Genomic DNA, 17,694 nt, shown 5'->3' on the forward strand with positions numbered 1-17,694 from the left:
AGCAAAATGGCTTAAAACTAAGCCCTGACATGGAGAGGCACTGTCACAGCCTTCGGCAGCCGCGTCCCAGCCGGGTGGCCGGCGATGCTAACACCAACACCGGGCTCTCAGCCCTGGCATGTGCTGGGGTCGCAGGTATAGCCACGCACCCGGCATCTGCCTTCCCTGGGGGCACCTGGACGGGCACCCCGCTTGCCCCCGGCTGCCCAGGGGCACCGCCAGCCTCCGCACTGCGTCCCCGCGCCGGTGGCACGTGCACCGGGAGCCGCGGCTGCCGCAGGGCACGTGTGGGGCTGGCCCGGTGAGGGCGAGCGACGGCTGTGGGCGCCGGAGCCACGAGCGTGGCGGTTGCCTCCGCAGCCGTCCCCGGGCTCTGCGGCTGCCAGGGGGAATTTCCCCATCCGGGACCAGGAGCCTGCCCAAAGCCTTTGTCTTCTGGTGAATTCCAGCTGGTGAGAGTCATCCACTGGAGTCAAAGGATTTACCGTCCTGGGAATTATGTGTAAGAGGGAACCATGTAGTCACATTAAAATTATTTGAAAAAGGACGGGACTTCTGAGTGCTGTCTCACGTGGAGCCAGGAACATCCATCTGACTGATGTTTCCATCTGCCTTTCTCAATAGTTTCCTTAAATAGCACAAATATTAAAAGAAATTCAATTGGAATTTGGCGTAAATGATTCTTAGGAGAACAGAAGAGGGCCAGCTACTAAATACCACTGGCTTGCTCCCTTCCAGTAACAAACACATGATTTTCACTGCTAGGAAAGCCAGAGGCAGCTGATAGCCGTCCCCGGCGGAGAGGAGGATGCTCCGAGGTCGCCAAGGCTTTGACTTTGCCAGGAGAACGGTGCTGGCCGGGGCCGGGGCGAGGGGCACGGTGGGCGTGGCGGCAGCAGCCGTCTCCCCTGGGGAATCCTGGCTCCCTGGCAGCAGAATAAGCTGCAGAAATGCTGCAATTTCAGGTTTCCAGGCTCTCCGAAAGCCCGGTCCCGCGGCTCCGAGCCCCAGGTGCCCGACCCTGCACCCTGCAGCCCATCTCCCTGCCTTTTCTCGGAGAAAGCTTCCCCGAGCCCCCGCCGCACGCAGCCGGGGGGGAAATCCCTGCAATGGCAGGAAGAGCTTTCCGAGCAATTTTTACTCCGTGTCTCAGTTCCCCGAAGACCTCCCCTGCCTTTGCTTTCAGTTTCGCCTCCCGTCAGCTCTCCCCGGGACACGCGCGCTGCTGTGGAGCAGGAAAAGGGGTTTATGGCCCGGCTCAACAAGGGGGACTTCTCCCTGTCGTGTTTGCTCTTATTCTGTCCGTCCAGCTCAGCTGCTCCTCAGCGGACAAGTCCACGCAGGATGGAGATTGATGTCGGCCGCGAGGACAGCGCTCGGTGCGAGCCCTTGCCCGCAGGGATGTTGGGGCTGGGGGGGCTTTCTGCAGAGACCCTGCCCCGCTGCCCGCCCGCTGCCGGGGAAGAGTTGGATAAAACCTTCAACAACCCCCAACCTTCACGTCCGTCTCCTTCTTTCGCCTTCTCTGGTGAATACGGAGGTCTAACCGCCATGGTTCTCGCAGCCAGCGAGCGCGTCCTCCCTCCTCCCAGGGCTCGCCCCGTTCCGCCATCCCCGTCTCCCGGCTACCTGCAAGCGCTTCCCGAACGCCACCTCTGCCCACGAAATCCCGGCTCAGCCATAACCACCGGCCCCGTTACAGCAGAAGAGCCCCAACGCCAGGGCGATGCCCTTCCCGCAGCCCATCGGCGAACTCGTCGGTGCCGGCCGGCGCCAAGCTCGTCCCGCGCGAGCTGCCGTGGTGTTTTTCCCACTCTGACAGCTGGACGGAAATTGGAAGGCGACGCTGACATGTGTCAACAATAACCAGCGAACAAGCGCCGACGGCGGCGGCTGTCCCCACCACCTAGAGGAGGCTGGCCACTTTTGGCTGAAATCACGACAAATTGCGGCTGGGAAGCAGGAGTATTGTTTCAATTATTTCCATTATATAAAGTCAAGCCATTTAATATATTCTGCCTCAAAGGGGCTCAACTAAAGAGATAAAATAAACACTGGAAATCTGCTCCGCTGGCATGGACGTGGAATTCGGTTTCGACACCAAACCTTCCCTCCCACCTCGTCGCTCGCCTTCCCTTTCCTCCTCCCAGCTCCCTCTCCTCCTCCCGCTGCCCCTCGGCCTTCGGCGCTGCTCGACACCAATTCCGCCTTTGGGATCTGCTTCTGTTTTGGCAGCTGGAGCGCCCGGAGGCTGCGTAGCTGCACCGGTGGCCGGGGCCGGAGCCGAGCCGGAGGAGCCGTGCTGGCGGGAGGGGAGCGGGAGCTCCAGTGCTCTCTCCGGGACGAAGGATTTGATTTAAGGCGAACCTTAAACCTCTCGGGGTGCCGCATCGCCCCAAAAGCAGCGGGACCGGTGGGTGAGACAGACCCGGGACCGGCTGGAGCGTGGCAGGAGGAGGAGGAGGAGGAAGAGAGCAAGCACGCCGCGAGCGTGCCGCAGGCTGCTCGGCGCACTTGGCCGACGCGAGCGCTGAAGTCAGCCGCCTTCACGCCATCCTCCCTGCCCGGGAGAGCCGACGGCATCCCGGCACTGAGGGGCCTCCCTGGCTCTGTGTGCCGGCGTGGGGGGCGGCGAGAGGGACAGCCGGGCAGTCTGGAGCTGCCTCCCACCGCGCAGAGCCCAGCTGCTCCCACCGGCGCCGGCCAAGCGGGAGCTGCTTCCCATTACGGCTCCCCGCGGCACCGGCCTCACCGGAGCTCTCCTGCCTCGCGGGGCTGTGCTGGCCCAGGTGTTCCCAATATGCCGGCACGGGGAGGAGCGCCCAGCCGCACCAGGCTCCCGCACGGGCAGTAAATGCGTAGTTTTGGCCTTTCCCGGTGGGTTTCCCTGCGCGTCTGCTGAGCTCCGAGCTCTGCCTCCCGCGGAGCAGGGTTCACGGGCAGTGCCACCGCCGGGGACCCGGGTGACGGAGGCAGCCGTGCCGCGGGATGTCCGGCGAGGGCCGTGGTGCGGCGTTAGGTGGAGCCGACATTTCGTAAGCGTGGGGAAAAGGGCCTCTGCCGAGCTGGCGTGGGGAGCGGCTGTGACTTTCCATTCCTGTGGGAAGTGGGCTGCCACCATCCAAGCATCTGGGCTTGTTATGATGGGAAAGGAATGCCAAATATTTTTCTTCCTTATCCACTACCATCCGCTCAAACCCTGCCCTGATCAAACCCACATTCATCGCCTGGGATGCACGAGGGCCCCTGCTCTGGAGATGACATCCCTGCCAGCGGCCGCTCCGGGAAGCTCGTTGCACCTGGGGAGAAAACCCTGCCTCCGTCCGGGGCTCTTCCGTCCCGCCGCCCCTTGCTGTCTCCTTCCCCTGCTGCCAGCCAGCTCCAGCCGTTTCATTTTCATTTTGCTGCCTTGGCCAGGAGCATCCCTGTGCCAGCGTCCCTGTGCCAGCGTCCCTGTGCCAGCATCCCTGTGCCAGCATCCCTGGTGCCTGCATCCCTGTGCCAGCGTCCCTGTGCCAGCGTCCCTGTGCCAGCATCCCTGGTGCCTGCATCCCTGTGCCAGCGTCCCTGTGCCAGCGTCCCTGGTGCCAGCATCCCTGGTGCCAGCATCCCTGGTGCCTGCATCCCTGGTGCCAGCATCCCTGTGCCAGCATCCCTGGCTGACCTGTAGCCCCGGCAGGACCACGCTATCCCCTCCGGAGCCCCTTGCACCCCGAAAACGGCCGCTGGGGTGGTGCCACGGGTGCGTGCCCCGCGGCGCCAGCCACGCTGGGAAGCAGGCGGTGCTGCCTTGGAGGGTCACCAAGATTTTTCCAAAGATGAAAGCGTGCTCAAGTGTCAAACAAACTTTCCAAATTATCTTCCTGGACACTTTCTCCCTTTGGAAGACGGAGGAGGAACATTTCATTCCCTCTGCGCTGGCGTGCAGCGGGGCTGCGTGAGGGAGCCGGGAGCTGCCAGCGGCGCCCACAGGCTCAGCCTCGCTTCTCCCCGGCATCGCCCGTGAGTCACCGCGGTTGCCGCCCCAGCACCGCCAGCCGCGCTCCCCGCCCCCCGCAGCCCCCCGAAACGCTTTCAGGCACAACAGAGGGTTAACGGGCACCTAACTAACCAGCGGACAGCACGTCACCCCTTCCCACCGCAATTTCCCACCCCTACTCCTCTGAAAATCGCGGTAAATAGCCAAATTAAGGCAAATGAGAGGATTTCTCTGCTCTCTCGGGGACACCCGGCACCCACCGGCAGGGACCTGGGGCCGGCAGCTCTGCCGGCCTTGGCAAAGCCTCCGTGCTGTTTCGCAGCCCAGCGATGAGCTGAGCAAATTGCTGTGTGCTGTCCCCAAGGACCCAGCGCTAATGAGAGCCACCTAATTGGCGCGCTCCTCCTGCGAGGGGGCTCACCCTGGCCGGGCTCGCTCCGACATCCGCTGGCTCGTGCCAGCAGCCAGAGAGCACGACTGGGGACGAGGAGCTTCCCTGGCCCTTGCACAGCGTTTTCCTTCCAGGTCCAGACAATAAAAATTCCCAATCAGCTCCCGGGGAGCGGGGCTGGCCCTGCCGCGGGGCCGTGAGCCCTGCCGGGGTGCCAGCCCAGCCGGGCACCCGTGGCCGTGGCCATCCATCACCAGCAGCGCCCGCGAGCACCGGTGCAGCCGCCCGCAGCCGTGCTTCGGAGATACTCAAGTATCTCCACCGCCATTCCCATATCTATATTTTTCTCAGCTCCCGTGCCGAGACGGTGCCACCGTGCCCGTGCCCACACGGCCCCCCCAGCCCGTGCAGATCCGCGATGGGGAGGCCGTGTTGCGGGCTTGGTTGTTAATGGAAAGTCAGGCTGAGCCGGGTGCTGAAAACCTGCATTTTATGGGTAATTTTTCAATTTATTTCATATTGGCATTAGAAAAAAACCTAAAGCGATCCCGACCGGTCCTACTCCTGGTTTCCTATGGCGAGGCCCAAGGGGTCTCAAACGGCTCCTTCGTTGTCGGAATCATTAACTCTTCGGGAATGAAATGCCGCGGTGCCGGAGGGGAGCGGCCGGGAGAGACATTCAGGGAGGCCGGGGGGGAGAGGGGGAGCCGGAGGGAGACATTCGTGGGGGTGGAGAGGAGAGTCACACCGATGCGCTTTCCCTGGGCACGGTCGGACGCCCCAGGACACCGATGGACGCATCCAGCGCAGCCCCGCGGGTGGCCCTCCCCGGTGCAACGAGTTTGCTGGTGCTCGGCCGTCCCCCAACCCATTTGTCCCTCCCAGGTAAAGCAGACCCAGAGCATCCCGGGTGGGAATGAGCCTGCTCTGGCCGGCCTCAGCCTGGCCTGCAGGAGCGAATCCCAGTAAAACCAGTGCACCCTGCAAGGGCGAAGCAGACGGAAACTCTCCCTTAGTCGACTGGAAGCCGCCAGGACCGAGGTCCATCGAGATCCAAACCCAAACCTCTCCGTGGAGCGAGCGGGGACGCAGCGTGCTGGCAGAGCCACCTGAGCACAGCCCCAGAAACGCTGAGTTTTCCCCAAAAAGATGGGAGCCAATTCTTGGCCCTTTTATTTCCCTGTGCCCCGCAGCCAGCTGGGGTGTGGGACAGGCAGGGGGGTCAGCATCTGTCCCGGGGGCGCTCAGGGGGGTCCTGTGTGCCCAAGAAGCTCCCTCCCTGCCCTCTCCAGGGGGGGAGAGGGGCATAACGTGCTGGTTTGCACTTGCTTATGCCAGGGGCGGGTGCGCTGCTGTGGGCTGTTATCGGGGCTGTCGCTGGTGGCCGGTGGCCAGCGGCCCTGGTCGGGGAGGTCACCAGGCTGCTCCAGGGCACGGCTCCCGGCACGGGGCCGGCACGCGTCAGCAGGACGGGGCGAGCACACGGAGCTCCCAGGACGGGGACCCGCGGCGCTGGCACCCGTGGCTCACCTGCGGGCACCTGCGAGCGAGGTTTCGCGGCCGAGCCCCTTCCTCCTGCGGTCCTGCACCCCGCTCCGGGCCCACCGCGAGCCCCCGGGGTGCGTTTTGGGGAGCACTGCATGGGGCGAGGGGTGTGGGCGGCCACGTGGGAGCCGGGAACGGCTCAGTGCAGCTCAGCTCGGCTCGGCTGAGCTTGGCTCAGCGCGGCTCGGCTTAGCGTGGCACGGCACAGCTCGCCTTGGCTCAGCGCGGCTCAGCCGGGCTCAGCTCAGCTCCGGGCGGCACGGCTCGGCTCGGCTCGGCTCGGCTCGGCTCTGCTCGGCGCAGCTCCCGCAGCTCGGAGGGAGGTGAGTTACGAGGCGCTCGGAAAATCGGAGTCAGCTGCAAATCCTGGGGACAGCGAGGGCAGATCCGCAGCCGCCGCTGGAGCTGCCGGAGACCCACCCCAGCTCCCAGGCGGCTGGCCTGCCGGGGGGCTCAGCCCTGCCCGGGGGCTGCCGCCGGCCCCCCCAGGCCTGCCGGGGCCAGGAGCGGGGGTCTGAGCCCGGGGGGGGGGGGGGGGGGGGGCTGGCGCAGGCAGCGTCACCCTCCTAGCTCCACCCCCCACCCCCCCCAAATCGCAGGGGGCTTCGCCGTGACCCCGGCGCTGGGATGGCAGCGGGACAGTCGGACCGCGGCGGGACAGTGGGACGGTTCCCAGCCGAGGTGGCGGCTGGAGCGCTCCGGCCCAGGGGGACTCCAGCCAATTTGTTTGCTCGTCGCTTTGTTGCTGCTGGGGGATTTTTTTTTTTTTTTTTTTATTATTATTATTTTGAAGGGGGGGGTGAGGAGAGGGGGCTGGCACCGGCTATAAAGGCAGAGCTCCCCGGAGCAGCCGGCACTTCGCCACCACCATGAGCGCTCCCCTGGCCTGACAGCCCCTGCCTCCCCGGGGCTCGCCGGCTCATGCCACCTTAAAGCACGGCTGCGTGCCTGCGGCAGCGCCGGGGTGGGATGGTGTGAGCCCAGAGCCGCTCTGCTCCCTCCCACCGCCCCTCGGCTGGCTCTGGCAGGAGACGAGCCCACCAGCCGCTTGGATGATTTGATTTCTTCCTTGCCCAAAATTACTCCTGCCCAGATGCTGTGGATAATATTCATGTTGCTGTTATTCATCAGCTCCATGGAAATGCTCACGCAGAACCGATGGAAGAAGCAAGGTACGGTACGCGCGGCCGGCTCGTCCCGTTCAGGTACCGCAGGGCGGCTCGGGGACGTGGGGCTGCTGGCCCCTGCCTCCCCTGCCAGTGCCGGAGCCACCGGCGCTGCCTGTGCGGAACGGGCAGGAGGTGTGAAACGGGGCTGATCTGCGCCCAGGGCTGGAAGGGACGGGGAACCGGCGTCCTCCCCGCCCGGTCCCTCGGGCCCTGTTGGACACCAGCTGCGTTCCCCTCTGGGTGCGTGGCACGGGGCCGGCTCAGCGTAGGTGCGTGGAGAAGGCAATGCCCAGCCCCATGGCGCTGCCTGCCCCATGCCGGCCCTGCCCTTGGGGCTGGCAGGGGACAGGGGGACGCTGGCTGGCATGGGGACCAGCTTTGCAAAGCCCAGGAGAGCCGGGCACAGTGGGGATAGTGCCGAACGGGCTGATTTTCCAATATTTCCCTGCTCTGCCTAAGGCATTACGCGCGTGGGGAGTAAAACCTCCCGGAAGGGTGCTCAGAGCCACTTCGGGCACTGACTGTGCCCCTGCCCTGTCCTTCCCCGAGCAGAGGCACCAGCCCAGCTTGGGCACAGGGCAGGGCAGCGCCGGGGCTGTGCCGAGGTACGTGCACCCCTCCATTGGGCACCGGCTCGTGTCCCCTTGCCAGGCGGTGCCGGGCAGTGCCACCCGGCCGTGGGGAGCGGGGCCAGGGCTGACGCTCAGCTCTGCGCCAGGAGCAGGTCGGGTTTGGAACCAGCGTGTGCCGGGGTAGGGACAGGACCTGGCAGGACCGGGGCTCTCGGGGCCGGGGCTGGAGCCTGGACAGCTTTCCCTGCGGCCGTTGCATGTTAAAGATGTGCGGAGTCAGCGGGCACGTATGATTTTGCGGGTGGCCATGCTGGCAGCTGAAAGTCCTCTGGTCGGAAACGGCCTGGCACCGAGAGGGGCTCGGGGTGCCGCAGGGCCAGCGCCCCGGCCGCCAGCGCTCGATGCCGAGCGGCCCGATGCTACGGGATGCACGGGGGCCTCGGGTCCTGGCAGCACCCGGGGCTCTGGTCTCGGCTCCCTGCCTTGAACACGTGTTGTCTCTCCCTGTATAACCAGCGCAGAAGGGCCGGCGAGGTCTCCAGGGGCCGGGAGCCAAGAGGGATGCTGCCGCACCCCACAGCCGCCCCGCTGCTGCCGGGAGCTGCCTACGGCTGTGCCACGCCGCCGCGGAGGGATGGTCTGGGCAGCCCAGGAGCTTCCCGGTGCCCACAGAGCCCCCAGCTCTGGGCTTGCAGGGAGCAGCGATGGACGATGCCACACTGACGTCTGGCACAGCCCAGGCGGGGAGAACCCCCCCCGGGCACCCCGGGATCCCGTGTGCCCCCCGTCTCAGCTCAGCCCTGCACCCCGGGTCTGCGATCGCTGCCGGGCAGGGGGACGGGAACCCACCAGGTCTCCCTGATTTCCCCGGGTTCACAGTTTCGGTGTGAGGCACGTCCCGTTGTGCGGCACAGCCCTCCACTGGCTCTGTAGCAGCTCCCCAGCATTGCTCCCGGCAGCAGAGGCGCGTGCCGGCAGCCCTGCCGTGCCGGCATCCCCGAGGCTCGTGGGGCGGAGGAGCAGGACCCGGCCGGCCGAGCCTTCCCCCAGCTCCGCACCATGGGGCTATTTTTAAAGCCAGTGACGGGAATGAGGCCCCAGAGCCTGGGCAGGGCTCCCCACCTTCCCTGCCCCAGATGGGGGTTGGAGGGAGAGCGGCAAAAAAGAAAAAATAATCATCAAAAAGAATTAGGGAAGGGAAAGAGGCTCGTAAATCCCTGGGTCTCCAGGGAAGCCGCTCCAGCTGCAGCCAGGAACACAAATGTTGTCAGTGTTTGGTAAATATGTAACGGAGACCATAACAACTTAATGGATCCAAGGTGCTTCGTTAGCGTGCTCCCAGCAGACACAGCCCTAACAAAGCCTCCCGGCCGCGCCGCACCGCGCTGCCATCCAAACCCCTGCGCCCCGGCGAGGGGACCGGGACGAGCCAGCTTGGGGACGGCTACATGGCACCGCTGCACCGGGGACCGGCTCGCACCAGGGCAAGCTGTGCCGGGGACCAGCGCACGGGGCTGCGGGGCATCGTCTGCCAGCATCTCCCCCGGCTTCTGCAGCACCGACCTCTGCTGCCCGCCAGCCCCTCTGCCCCGGCCGCCGCAGCTGCGGGGCCCTTCTGCTGTCGGCTCCCGGGAGTCAGAGAGCATCGGTGCCAGGGATCGCTCCCGGGGCTGAAACCTGCGTCCGTGCCGGGCAGCGCCGCGTCGCTCGGCTCGCCCTCGCCCGCTCGGCTCTGTGGGGACTGGAGCTGCTCCGGGGCCGGCGCCTGCCAGGGCTCGGAGCTGGGGGTCCGCATCAGCCCCCGCCTGTCCCAGCCGCAGGCGCTGGGCCCCGCTCTCTCCAGGGCTGCTGCCCCCTTAGGCCTTTGCTACATGCGAAAAACCGTCTTCATGCTCTAAGAACCGCTGGCAGACGGAGCGCGGGGCCCTGAGCACGCAGCACCAGCGCTGCTGGCACTGTCGCCACTGCACAACGTCAGCCTTCGCTCAGGAGCGCCCGGTGCCTGCGGTGCCGGGGCCAAGCAAACGCTTCCCAACGCGGCCGGGCACAGCAGAGGCATCGGCCACCTCCGCGCAGGCGCTTGGTGGCCCCTTACGGAGATGCCGAGCCAGCCTGGAGGTGCAAAAAGACACCAGGCACGGGTAGCCCGCAGTGCTCGGGGCTCAGCTACGCAGCTCCCGAAGTGCCCCCGTGCCAGGAGCGTCTCTCCGGGTGCGTTTCTCTGGGCGCAGGGGGCCAGCTCGGGGAGGAGCAGCGGGCGGCGGGGTCTCCGTGGGCCCCGCTGGCGGCTGCAGGCTGATGGGGGCTGGCACCCTGTCCTCGTCCCTGCGAGCAGAGCCCGCCTCGGGGCTGGCCACCGTCACCCAGGTCAGGAGCACTGCAAAGGCAGCCGGGGAGGCAGCGGAGGCTCTTGAGCAACCAGGCGGATCCTTATCTCGGCTCCTTTCGAGCGTTTCCAAAATGCTCTTTGTCCCCTGACACTTAACAGGCATCAACTAATTAATCCAGGTCAGAGCGTGTTTCTACCCGCTGACCGAGCCGTCGCTTAGCTCGCGTTAGGGTGCTTCGCTCGCGTTAGGGACGGGCACGGCCGGTGCAGGGACGGGGCTCAGGGCGCGAGCCGGGCGCGGGGCGAACCCTCAGCCCTGGGCCTTGGGGCGATGGAGGCTGCGGTGCCCGAGCCGAGTGCGGCGGGGAGCAATGGCTCTGCACGGCCCCGAGCTGCCAGCCCGGGGAGAGGGGGGGATCTGGGGAGCGGAGGGAAGGTGGGGAGGCATCTGCAGGGAGATGGGACAGTGCTGTCACCTCCGCGGGTCGGAGAGGGGCTGCCACGGGGCCGGGACCCTCCCCGGAGCCTCGGCCGTGCCGTGCGTGTGTGCCACGGCCGTGCCGCAGCCCCTCTCCGTCGTTCGTCCCCGCAGCGAGCGCCGGCCTACTGGAGAACTGCACGGGCTGCGTCCTGTGCTCGGAGGACAACGGCTGCATCACCTGCCACCAGCGGCTCTTCCTGCTCATCTGGAGGGACGGCATCCGCCAGTACGGGATGTGCGTCCACACCTGCCCCCCCGGCTACTTCGGTGTGCGGGGTCTGGAGGTCAACAGATGCACAAGTACGTCCCGTGCCAGCCGGGGCCCCCCCGCTCCTCCCAGCGCCCCCGTCCCCGCTCACCGCCCCGCGGGTCCCGGCGCCGTGGGAAGGGTGACGGCTGCGTTTCCCGCAGCGTCCCCGGCGGCACAGAGCCGGCGGCAGCGGTGAGAGCCGGGGGCAGCCGGGCCGTGGGGGCTTCCTCCCCTTTCCCCTTGCCCAGAGCTGCAGCCCAGACCCAGCAGGTTTGCAAAGGGCTTTGGGTCCCCAGCGGGTACCGGGGCCGCTGGCTCCGGGCTTGCCGAGCGCCAGCCCTCGGGTTCGCCCGGCTGATGAGCCCTCCTTCCCGGCAGAGTGCAGGTCGCCCAGCTGCGAGAGCTGCTTCAGCAGAGACTTCTGCATGAAGTGCAAAGACAAGTTTTACTTGCACAAGGGCCAGTGCTTTCGGCAGTGCCCCCCCAGCACCACGGCGCAGCCCGGCACCCGTGAGTGCCAAGGTAAGCGGCACCCGCGCCCCGCTCCCGTGGTCCCTGAGGACGTGCCCCGTGCTGCATGGTCACCGTCCCCCCTCCCCTGCACCCCTGTCCCCCGCAGAGACGTGCGAGCCGGGGCCCTGGAGCAAGTGGAGCGCCTGCACCCATGAGGGCCAGACCTGCGGCTGCAAGTGGGGCGTGGAGACGCGGGTCCGGGAGGTGCTGGGGGCCGCACGGGAGGAGGGGGCTGCCTGCCCCGCGCTGCAGGAGACGAGGAAGTGCCGCATGAGGAAGCACTGCCCGGGAGGTGAGCGCCGCACCCGCCTGCCGTCCCTCGACCCTCGGGGTGGCTTCGTGTCCCCCCAAAGAGAGCCCCAAGGCGCGCGGCGGGAGGGGGGCGGTGGCGGTGGCAGCAGTCCGGCAGCGGCCGGCGAGCCCGGCTGTCATCTCCCAAGCATTTTGAGGCCGGTGGCTGTAACTGCGCGGTTCCGGAGAAAGCCGCCGTCTCAGGCACATGTGCTGAGCAGCTCCGGGGCTGGCACCGGCACCGGCTGCGGGGCTGGCGGGGACCCCCGCGGGCAGCGCGCCAGGCCGGCTGCTCCCACCCGGCAGCCCCTGAGACCGCCTGGGACCGGCCGGCGTCCCCTTCCACCGCCGGGCTGGGACGGGCGCTGGCGTGAGCCACCGCAGCGGGACGAGGCTGCCGAGCTCCAGCTGCCGTCCTGCCGCGCTCGCGGAGGGAAAGGCACGGCCGGGGCTTTCTGCCTCCCACTTGTGAATCACGAAGGTTGAGACCCGCGAGGGAGATTCCTGCAAAAACCTCCGAGCCCCCAAAATGCCGTCAGCACTCGTGGAGCTGGAGGGCATCAGCCGGGGGATTTCTGATGGCCAAAGCTTTGGGAGAGACCCCCAGGGCAGGGTCCTCCTCCGTGGCTCGCCCGGCCAGATGTTTGTCCCTGGTCCTGCGCCTTCTCCCACCGTGGCAGCACCGCGTCCCCCGGCGTGGGGCTCCCCGGCGCGGGGCTCCCCGCCGCCTCTCGCAGCACCCAGACCTGGCACAGGGTCCGGCCGGGCGGCGCGGGCGCGTGGCTGGCGATGGGAACCAGGAGGTGGCTGATGTCATTTTTGGATGCAACCGGCTGGACCGAAGCTGTTCTAATAAATCTCCGCTTACTAACTGGCAGAACGGGGGATTGCATGAGATACCAATCTGTAGGGCCTGACCCCGCGGCGCAGAGGTTTGCAGTTCGGAGCTGTGGGATCGCTGCGTGCCGTGGGACGCACCGGCCGGCGCTGCCAGCACGGCGGGGGCCGAGGGCGGCAGAGGAAAGACCTGCGAGGAGGGGAAGAGAAAAAAGATGGAGAAAGGGGAGCAATAACAGAAGGCGTGCGTGCTGGGGCTGGGGCCGTGGAGCCCGGAGAGCGACTTCATCTCAGCACCATCGATCATGAATAATATTTTCCTGCTGACAGCACGGAGGAGCTGATTTCCCTCCCAACCCGGGCCCCGACTCACAGCTTTGGGGCTCCAGGTGGCATCGATTTCAGGGCCGTTCCCCTCCCTGCCGGGCTGTGCCGGCTGTGGACCCGGAGAGCTGGTGACAGTTTGATGTGGCAAGTTCGGCGTGGGAGAACAGGCTGCTCCGGAGCACGGTGTCCCACGGCACCGTGCCCGCGCCCAGCCCTGCCTGGCACGCAGCGGGTCCTGGCGGCCAGGACCACGGTGCCGACACTTTGGAGGTGCCCCATCTCGTAGGGTGACTGAGAAGGCAACGGCATCCCGGCGAAGCGCTCAGCCTCCCGGCTCTGCCCGGGCACCCGCTCCTCAGCGAGCCCTGAGGCCACGGGGATGGGCTCAGGGAACGGCAGGGCTCCTCGCTGGAGGCTGCCAGCTGGGATCAGCTCCAGAGCCGAGTCCGGCTCCGAGAAGGCAGAGGCAAATCCCTTCAGCGCCCCACGAGCAGCCCCCGCTGCTTGCTGCCCCGGCCGGGCGGGCAGGAGAGGGCAGCCCCTCTGTGTCGGGCAGCCCGGCTCGGCTGCCGGCTCCCGGGCCGGCTGCTCAGCGTCCCCGCCGCGGCAGAGCGTGCATCTGCCCTCGCTCCCAGGCTCCTGCCCACCCGGCCAAGTGCTGGGTTATGGGATCCAGATGCCGGAGGAGGACGGCGAGTTCACTTGATGCGGCCGAGACACCCCCAGCCCGGGCGAGCCGGGGAAGGCAGCGGGACCTGACCGTGTGATGAGAGATTTGTGCCACCACTTCTGAGCCATCCTCAGGCAGCTGGAAGGGAGAAGCATCTGCGCTTGGCCGGGGCACAAAACCCCTCACGCTGCTGTAAATCTGCCTTGTGTGCCTGCCGCGCTCTCCAGACGCTTGGCGTTCGTGCTGTGCCCTCTCCTTTGTGGGTGGCAACTGTCTGGGAGATCAGAGCCGAAAAACAGAGCCGGGCAGGAAAAGAGCCGGAGCCCTCGGAAAAGATCGGCCACAGCAGCGCTGGCGCAGGCGGCGCCGGCCGGTTGCGGTCCTCGTGCCCCTCACGCGGGGGCTGCGCGGGGAGAGGGGCCCCGGACCCCTCTGTGTCACGGTGTCGGGAGAGCGCGTGGTGAGCGCAGGAGTAGGAGCGGAGAGGAAGCTGCCGGGTTTTGGGGCAGCCGTCCCGCTGCCGGCACGGGCTCCCCTTCCCACGGCAGCCCGCGGCACGGCAGGGCTTACGCCGCATCCCTGTTGGGTGTCTCGGCACCCACCCCTCGGCCGGCTGAGCTGGGAGCCGCAGGGTGCTTAGGGCGGCTCCTCGGGGTGCGCAGAAGTCTGGGTCCCAACCGCCCGACCACGCAGCACCGAGGCCCTGGCAGCGGGTCGGCCTTACCAGGACGCAGCCGGGCTCCGCCAGCGCGGGGGTCGTGCAACCTGGACAGGGAGCATCGGCGCGGGGAGGGCGTCCCCGGGGAGATCGTTAGCACCTACGCATCCTCTCCTCCGGAGGGGAGGCACAGCCCTGCACCGCGGCAGAGCCGGGCACGGCCACGGCATCGATTCGGGGCGTTGGTGCAGCTGCCATCCTGCTCCGACATCCCCAGTCCCTGCTCAGAGAGAAGCTGGGGTCTCTCCGGGCAGCCCCCCCGGTTCGGTTGAGCTGGCCCCAGCCCATTCCTGGAGATTTTGGGGGGATCAGGATTTAGGGTCTGGCCACGGGAGCCGGGGGGACAACGCATCGGTGTCCCTCTGCCCGTGCCGCCGGCGCAGCCGGACCCCCCGCAGACCCATGCTGCTGTTTGGTGACCTGGAGGGGGGCTCTGGGGTCCCCCAAATCAGGAATCCTGTGCTAACACCCGGGGCAGGACGCAGGATCCGCGTGCCGTGGATGGGGCTCGGGCTGGATCCTGCTGCCTGGCTGGTGAGCGAGCCCTCCTTTTCTCCTCCTTTTTCTGTTCCAGAGAAAACCGAACCCAAAAATAAAGGCAAAAAGCGACAGAAGAAGCCGAAGACAGAACCGCAAGCGGGTACCTAGCGGCACAGGCACGGGAGCTGGGGCAGCGCGGTGGGAGCCGGTCGGGAGAGCTCCCAACCGTCTCCCACCACGCTGCCCCGGACGCGTCGCCCCTGTTTTTCCATCCACAAAAAAATTGCACAATTTTCTCCCCCCCCTCCCATTTTCTTTTGAGACAATTTATGGCCTGTAAAACATTTCCTTTTCAGAAAATCTAATTTGCAGCGTCCAAAGCAACGCCCTGGGGCTCGGGGAGGGGGTGGCTCCTTTATTTTTCTGTTTCTCCCTCTCCCCCGGCCTGCTCGGTCCCTTCCCTTGCTCCAGCCGGGTGGGAGGGGGTTGGTCCTCAGTGGGACTGGACCCCGCTGATGAAGATGATGAACCTGTGTACCGTCCCCCAGGCCTGGGAGATGCCCCGTCCCCGCGGGGTCCCGACTGCACAGGGGCGCTGGGGTGCACAGCGCGCCCCCGAGCTGCTCCGGGTGCCGGACAGGGTCCCCCATCCTCAGCCACCGGCACGGAGGGCGGCAGGGCCCCCAGGGTCGGGACCCCGCCGGGGACCGTGCCGTCGCTCACGGCAGCCCAGCCTGGTGCTCAGCATCCCCAGCGGCACAACCGTGGGCCAAATCCTGCCATCCTCGGGCTCGGACGGCAGCGGGATCCCCAGGGCGGGAACCCTGCTGGGGACCACGCCAGCCCGGTGCTCAGCATCCCCACGGCACGACCGTGGGCCAAATCCTGCCGTCCTCGGGCTGTGAGCCCAGCCCCAGCTGGATGTAGGCGCCGGAATTTGGGGTGCCCGCGGCCACGTTCGATCCGGAACAGGGGCGCACGCCAGGCAACCGCAGCTGCCGGAGCGAGCCCGGGCAGGGGGTGCTGCTGCCTCCCGCATCCCCCGGCCGGGACGCGCTGGGAGCACCCACCGCAGCCCCCTCCCAGCCATCCCCTGGGGCACCACCCGAAGGCGCTGAGCCCGGCCGTGCCGGTCCATCCCGCCGAGCTGGCTGCCACGCTCGTGTCGCCGGCAGAAATAAAACGGTGTTCGCCCGTGAGGCGCGGAAGGCTGTATCAACGTATTTAACGTGTTTCGCTCAAATTGCTGCCCCAGCTGCGGGCAGCTCTGTATTTGGGGGTTTCCCGGGGTCAGAGCCCCCCGTCCCTGCTCCGAGCGTGGGCGGGGGGAGGCTGGCTCCGGCAGCGGGGTGTCGGGGCTGGGGGGGCCGCGAGGGCTGCGCAGACCCTTCGGGGTGAGAGCGTCGGGCGTCAGCATCGAGCCAGCCCCGGGAGCCGGCACGAAGCTGCCGTAGCAGCCGCTCCGTTCGCTTAATGTCAAATAAATGTATTAAACCTCCGGCATCCCTCTCGCCTCCCCGTTTTCCTCATTTCCGTGAGGCGCTGCCGGACGGGGACGGGGACGCCGGCTGCGGCCACGGCGTTACCCCTGTATCTGCGGCAGGAACGGGCGGTGAGCGTGGCGGCCCGGCTCTGTGCCAGCTCGCGGCACTGCCAGGGCTGCGGGAGCGGCTGTGCCCCTCCGAGCCCCTCCAGCACACGGCCGGACCCAGACCCTGAAGCAGAGGGGAAAGGCAGCCGCCGGCGTCGGGCCCCTCCATCCCGTAACCTGCAGCCGCCCGTGCCCCGCAGCATGGCTCCCGGTGCGGGGGGCACCCTGCCCCGGCCCCCGGGCACTGCGGGGTCTGGGGAAAGATTTTATTTTGAAGATTTTATTTAAAGCATCACTCAACGCCTGAGCCAGCGGCTGGAGCAAGCGGTAAGCGGCGTCACCGGGACTGCTGCCCGCAGGTATCCCGGGCTCGGCTGCCGGAGGGGCTCATCCGGCCGGTTGCTAATTGCCGTGAGAGCACCGAGTCTCGCGAGGCCCCCCTCGCAGCGACGACCGGGCCCAGCCGCGTAATCCGGCTACTGCGAAGGCCAGCACGCTGGCCCCGCGGCGGCTCCGGCATTTCCCGGGGAACCGGGGCTGGAGCACCCCGCTCACCAGGCAGCCCTGCTGCAGACAGCGCTCCCGCCAGCTGCTCCGGCACCGGCGCTCGCGGCGTCCCCGGCCGTCCCGCCGTGACCAGGATGGCGGCGCGGTCCCTTCCCCGGCCCCACGGCCGCGCGAGCAGCCCGGCGTGCGGGGACACGAGCCCCCCGCGCTTCGAAAAAACATCGCCCTCTCCTGAGACGCATGAGCGTGCCCGTGCCCGGGGAAGCCTGCTCTCCCGTGCCAACCCGTCCCCACCGCCGGGATTGTCCCCTCCTGGGGGAACCAGCCTAGAAGTAACCCAGCCCGTAGGCTGGCAGCTGCGGTGACCCCCGGCTCTGGCGGGTGCCCCTCACGCACAGCCGTGCCAGCCCCTGGTGGACCCCCCACCCAGGATGTGGGCACCCCGAGCCCTGCGCGGGGTCCGGCCGGGTCCTGCCAAGCTCCGCCTGGGACACGGCCCCCGTCCTGGTCCCCACGGGCTCGTCCTGCGGCCGGAGCGGCCAAATCCAGGCCTGGCTCCCGCCGGCGTTATAAATAGCCGGGATGTGGGGAGGGAGCTCCGCTCCCCGGGATGGGGGTGTCCCGGGGACGGCGGGGGCTGATCGGGGGGGACTTGCTGGGTGCCGGGGACGGAGGGCGGGAGGGCTCGGTGCCGGTGCGAGCAGCTCAGACCCGCTGGCTGGCAGCGCTGCCCGCCCCGGGAGGTGCAACGAGCTGCGCAGAGAACGGCCGGGGGGGGCCGGTGGGTGCGTGCAGGCAGGGGAGGGACGGGGGCTGCGTGTGCGAGCGTGTGTGTGTGTGTGTGTGCGAGACATTTATAGATCACGTGTGAAACTTGATCTCCCCACAGTGGGCTAGGAGGAGAGAAAAAAGATAGAAGTATTGTTTTTAAACAGATTTTTTCCTTTGTTTTTCTTTTCTCCCCCCCCCCCCCTTCCCCTGCGAGGGCTGCGGCCGCCTGGCGATAAAAGGCCGGGGCGGCCGGAGCCGGCTCAGAGGGAGGAA

At 67.3% G+C, this 17,694-nt stretch overlaps 1 protein-coding gene across 2 annotated transcripts; it reads left to right on the forward strand.

Moving 5' to 3' along the window:
• Positions 1-5,991: 5,991 nt before the first annotated feature.
• On the forward strand, positions 5,992-14,839 carry RSPO4 (R-spondin 4). 2 transcript variants are annotated; one of them, XM_075517067.1, is made up of 6 exons: positions 5,992-6,238; positions 7,009-7,087; positions 10,578-10,766; positions 11,095-11,238; positions 11,336-11,521; positions 14,647-14,839. In XM_075517067.1, exons 2-6 carry the CDS (start codon positions 7,009-7,011, stop codon positions 14,718-14,720), a joined length of 672 nt encoding a protein of 223 aa, XP_075373182.1. In that variant the 5' UTR covers positions 5,992-6,238; the 3' UTR covers positions 14,721-14,839. The 2 variants fall into 2 exon arrangements, with proteins under 2 accessions (XP_075373182.1, XP_075373181.1); XM_075517066.1 differs by lacking the exon at positions 5,992-6,238 and having other exon boundaries at positions 6,787-7,087.
• Positions 14,840-17,694: the final 2,855 nt, after the last annotated feature.

This window comes from Mycteria americana, chromosome 14 (assembly GCF_035582795.1).
Source record: "Mycteria americana isolate JAX WOST 10 ecotype Jacksonville Zoo and Gardens chromosome 14, USCA_MyAme_1.0, whole genome shotgun sequence".
Classification (NCBI taxonomy): domain Eukaryota; kingdom Metazoa; phylum Chordata; class Aves; order Ciconiiformes; family Ciconiidae; genus Mycteria; species Mycteria americana.

Excerpts from the sequence above, each read along its gene's own strand:
- RSPO4 (XM_075517067.1), top strand. The coding sequence starts at position 7,009 with ATGCTGTGGATAATATTCATGTTGCTGTTATTCATCAGCTCCATGGAA. Across the intron at positions 7,088-10,577 it reads GAACCGATGGAAGAAGCAAG|CGAGCGCCGGCCTACTGGAG; the intron begins GTACGGTACGCG and ends TCGTCCCCGCAG. Across the intron at positions 11,522-14,646 it reads GAGGAAGCACTGCCCGGGAG|AGAAAACCGAACCCAAAAAT; the intron begins GTGAGCGCCGCA and ends TTTCTGTTCCAG.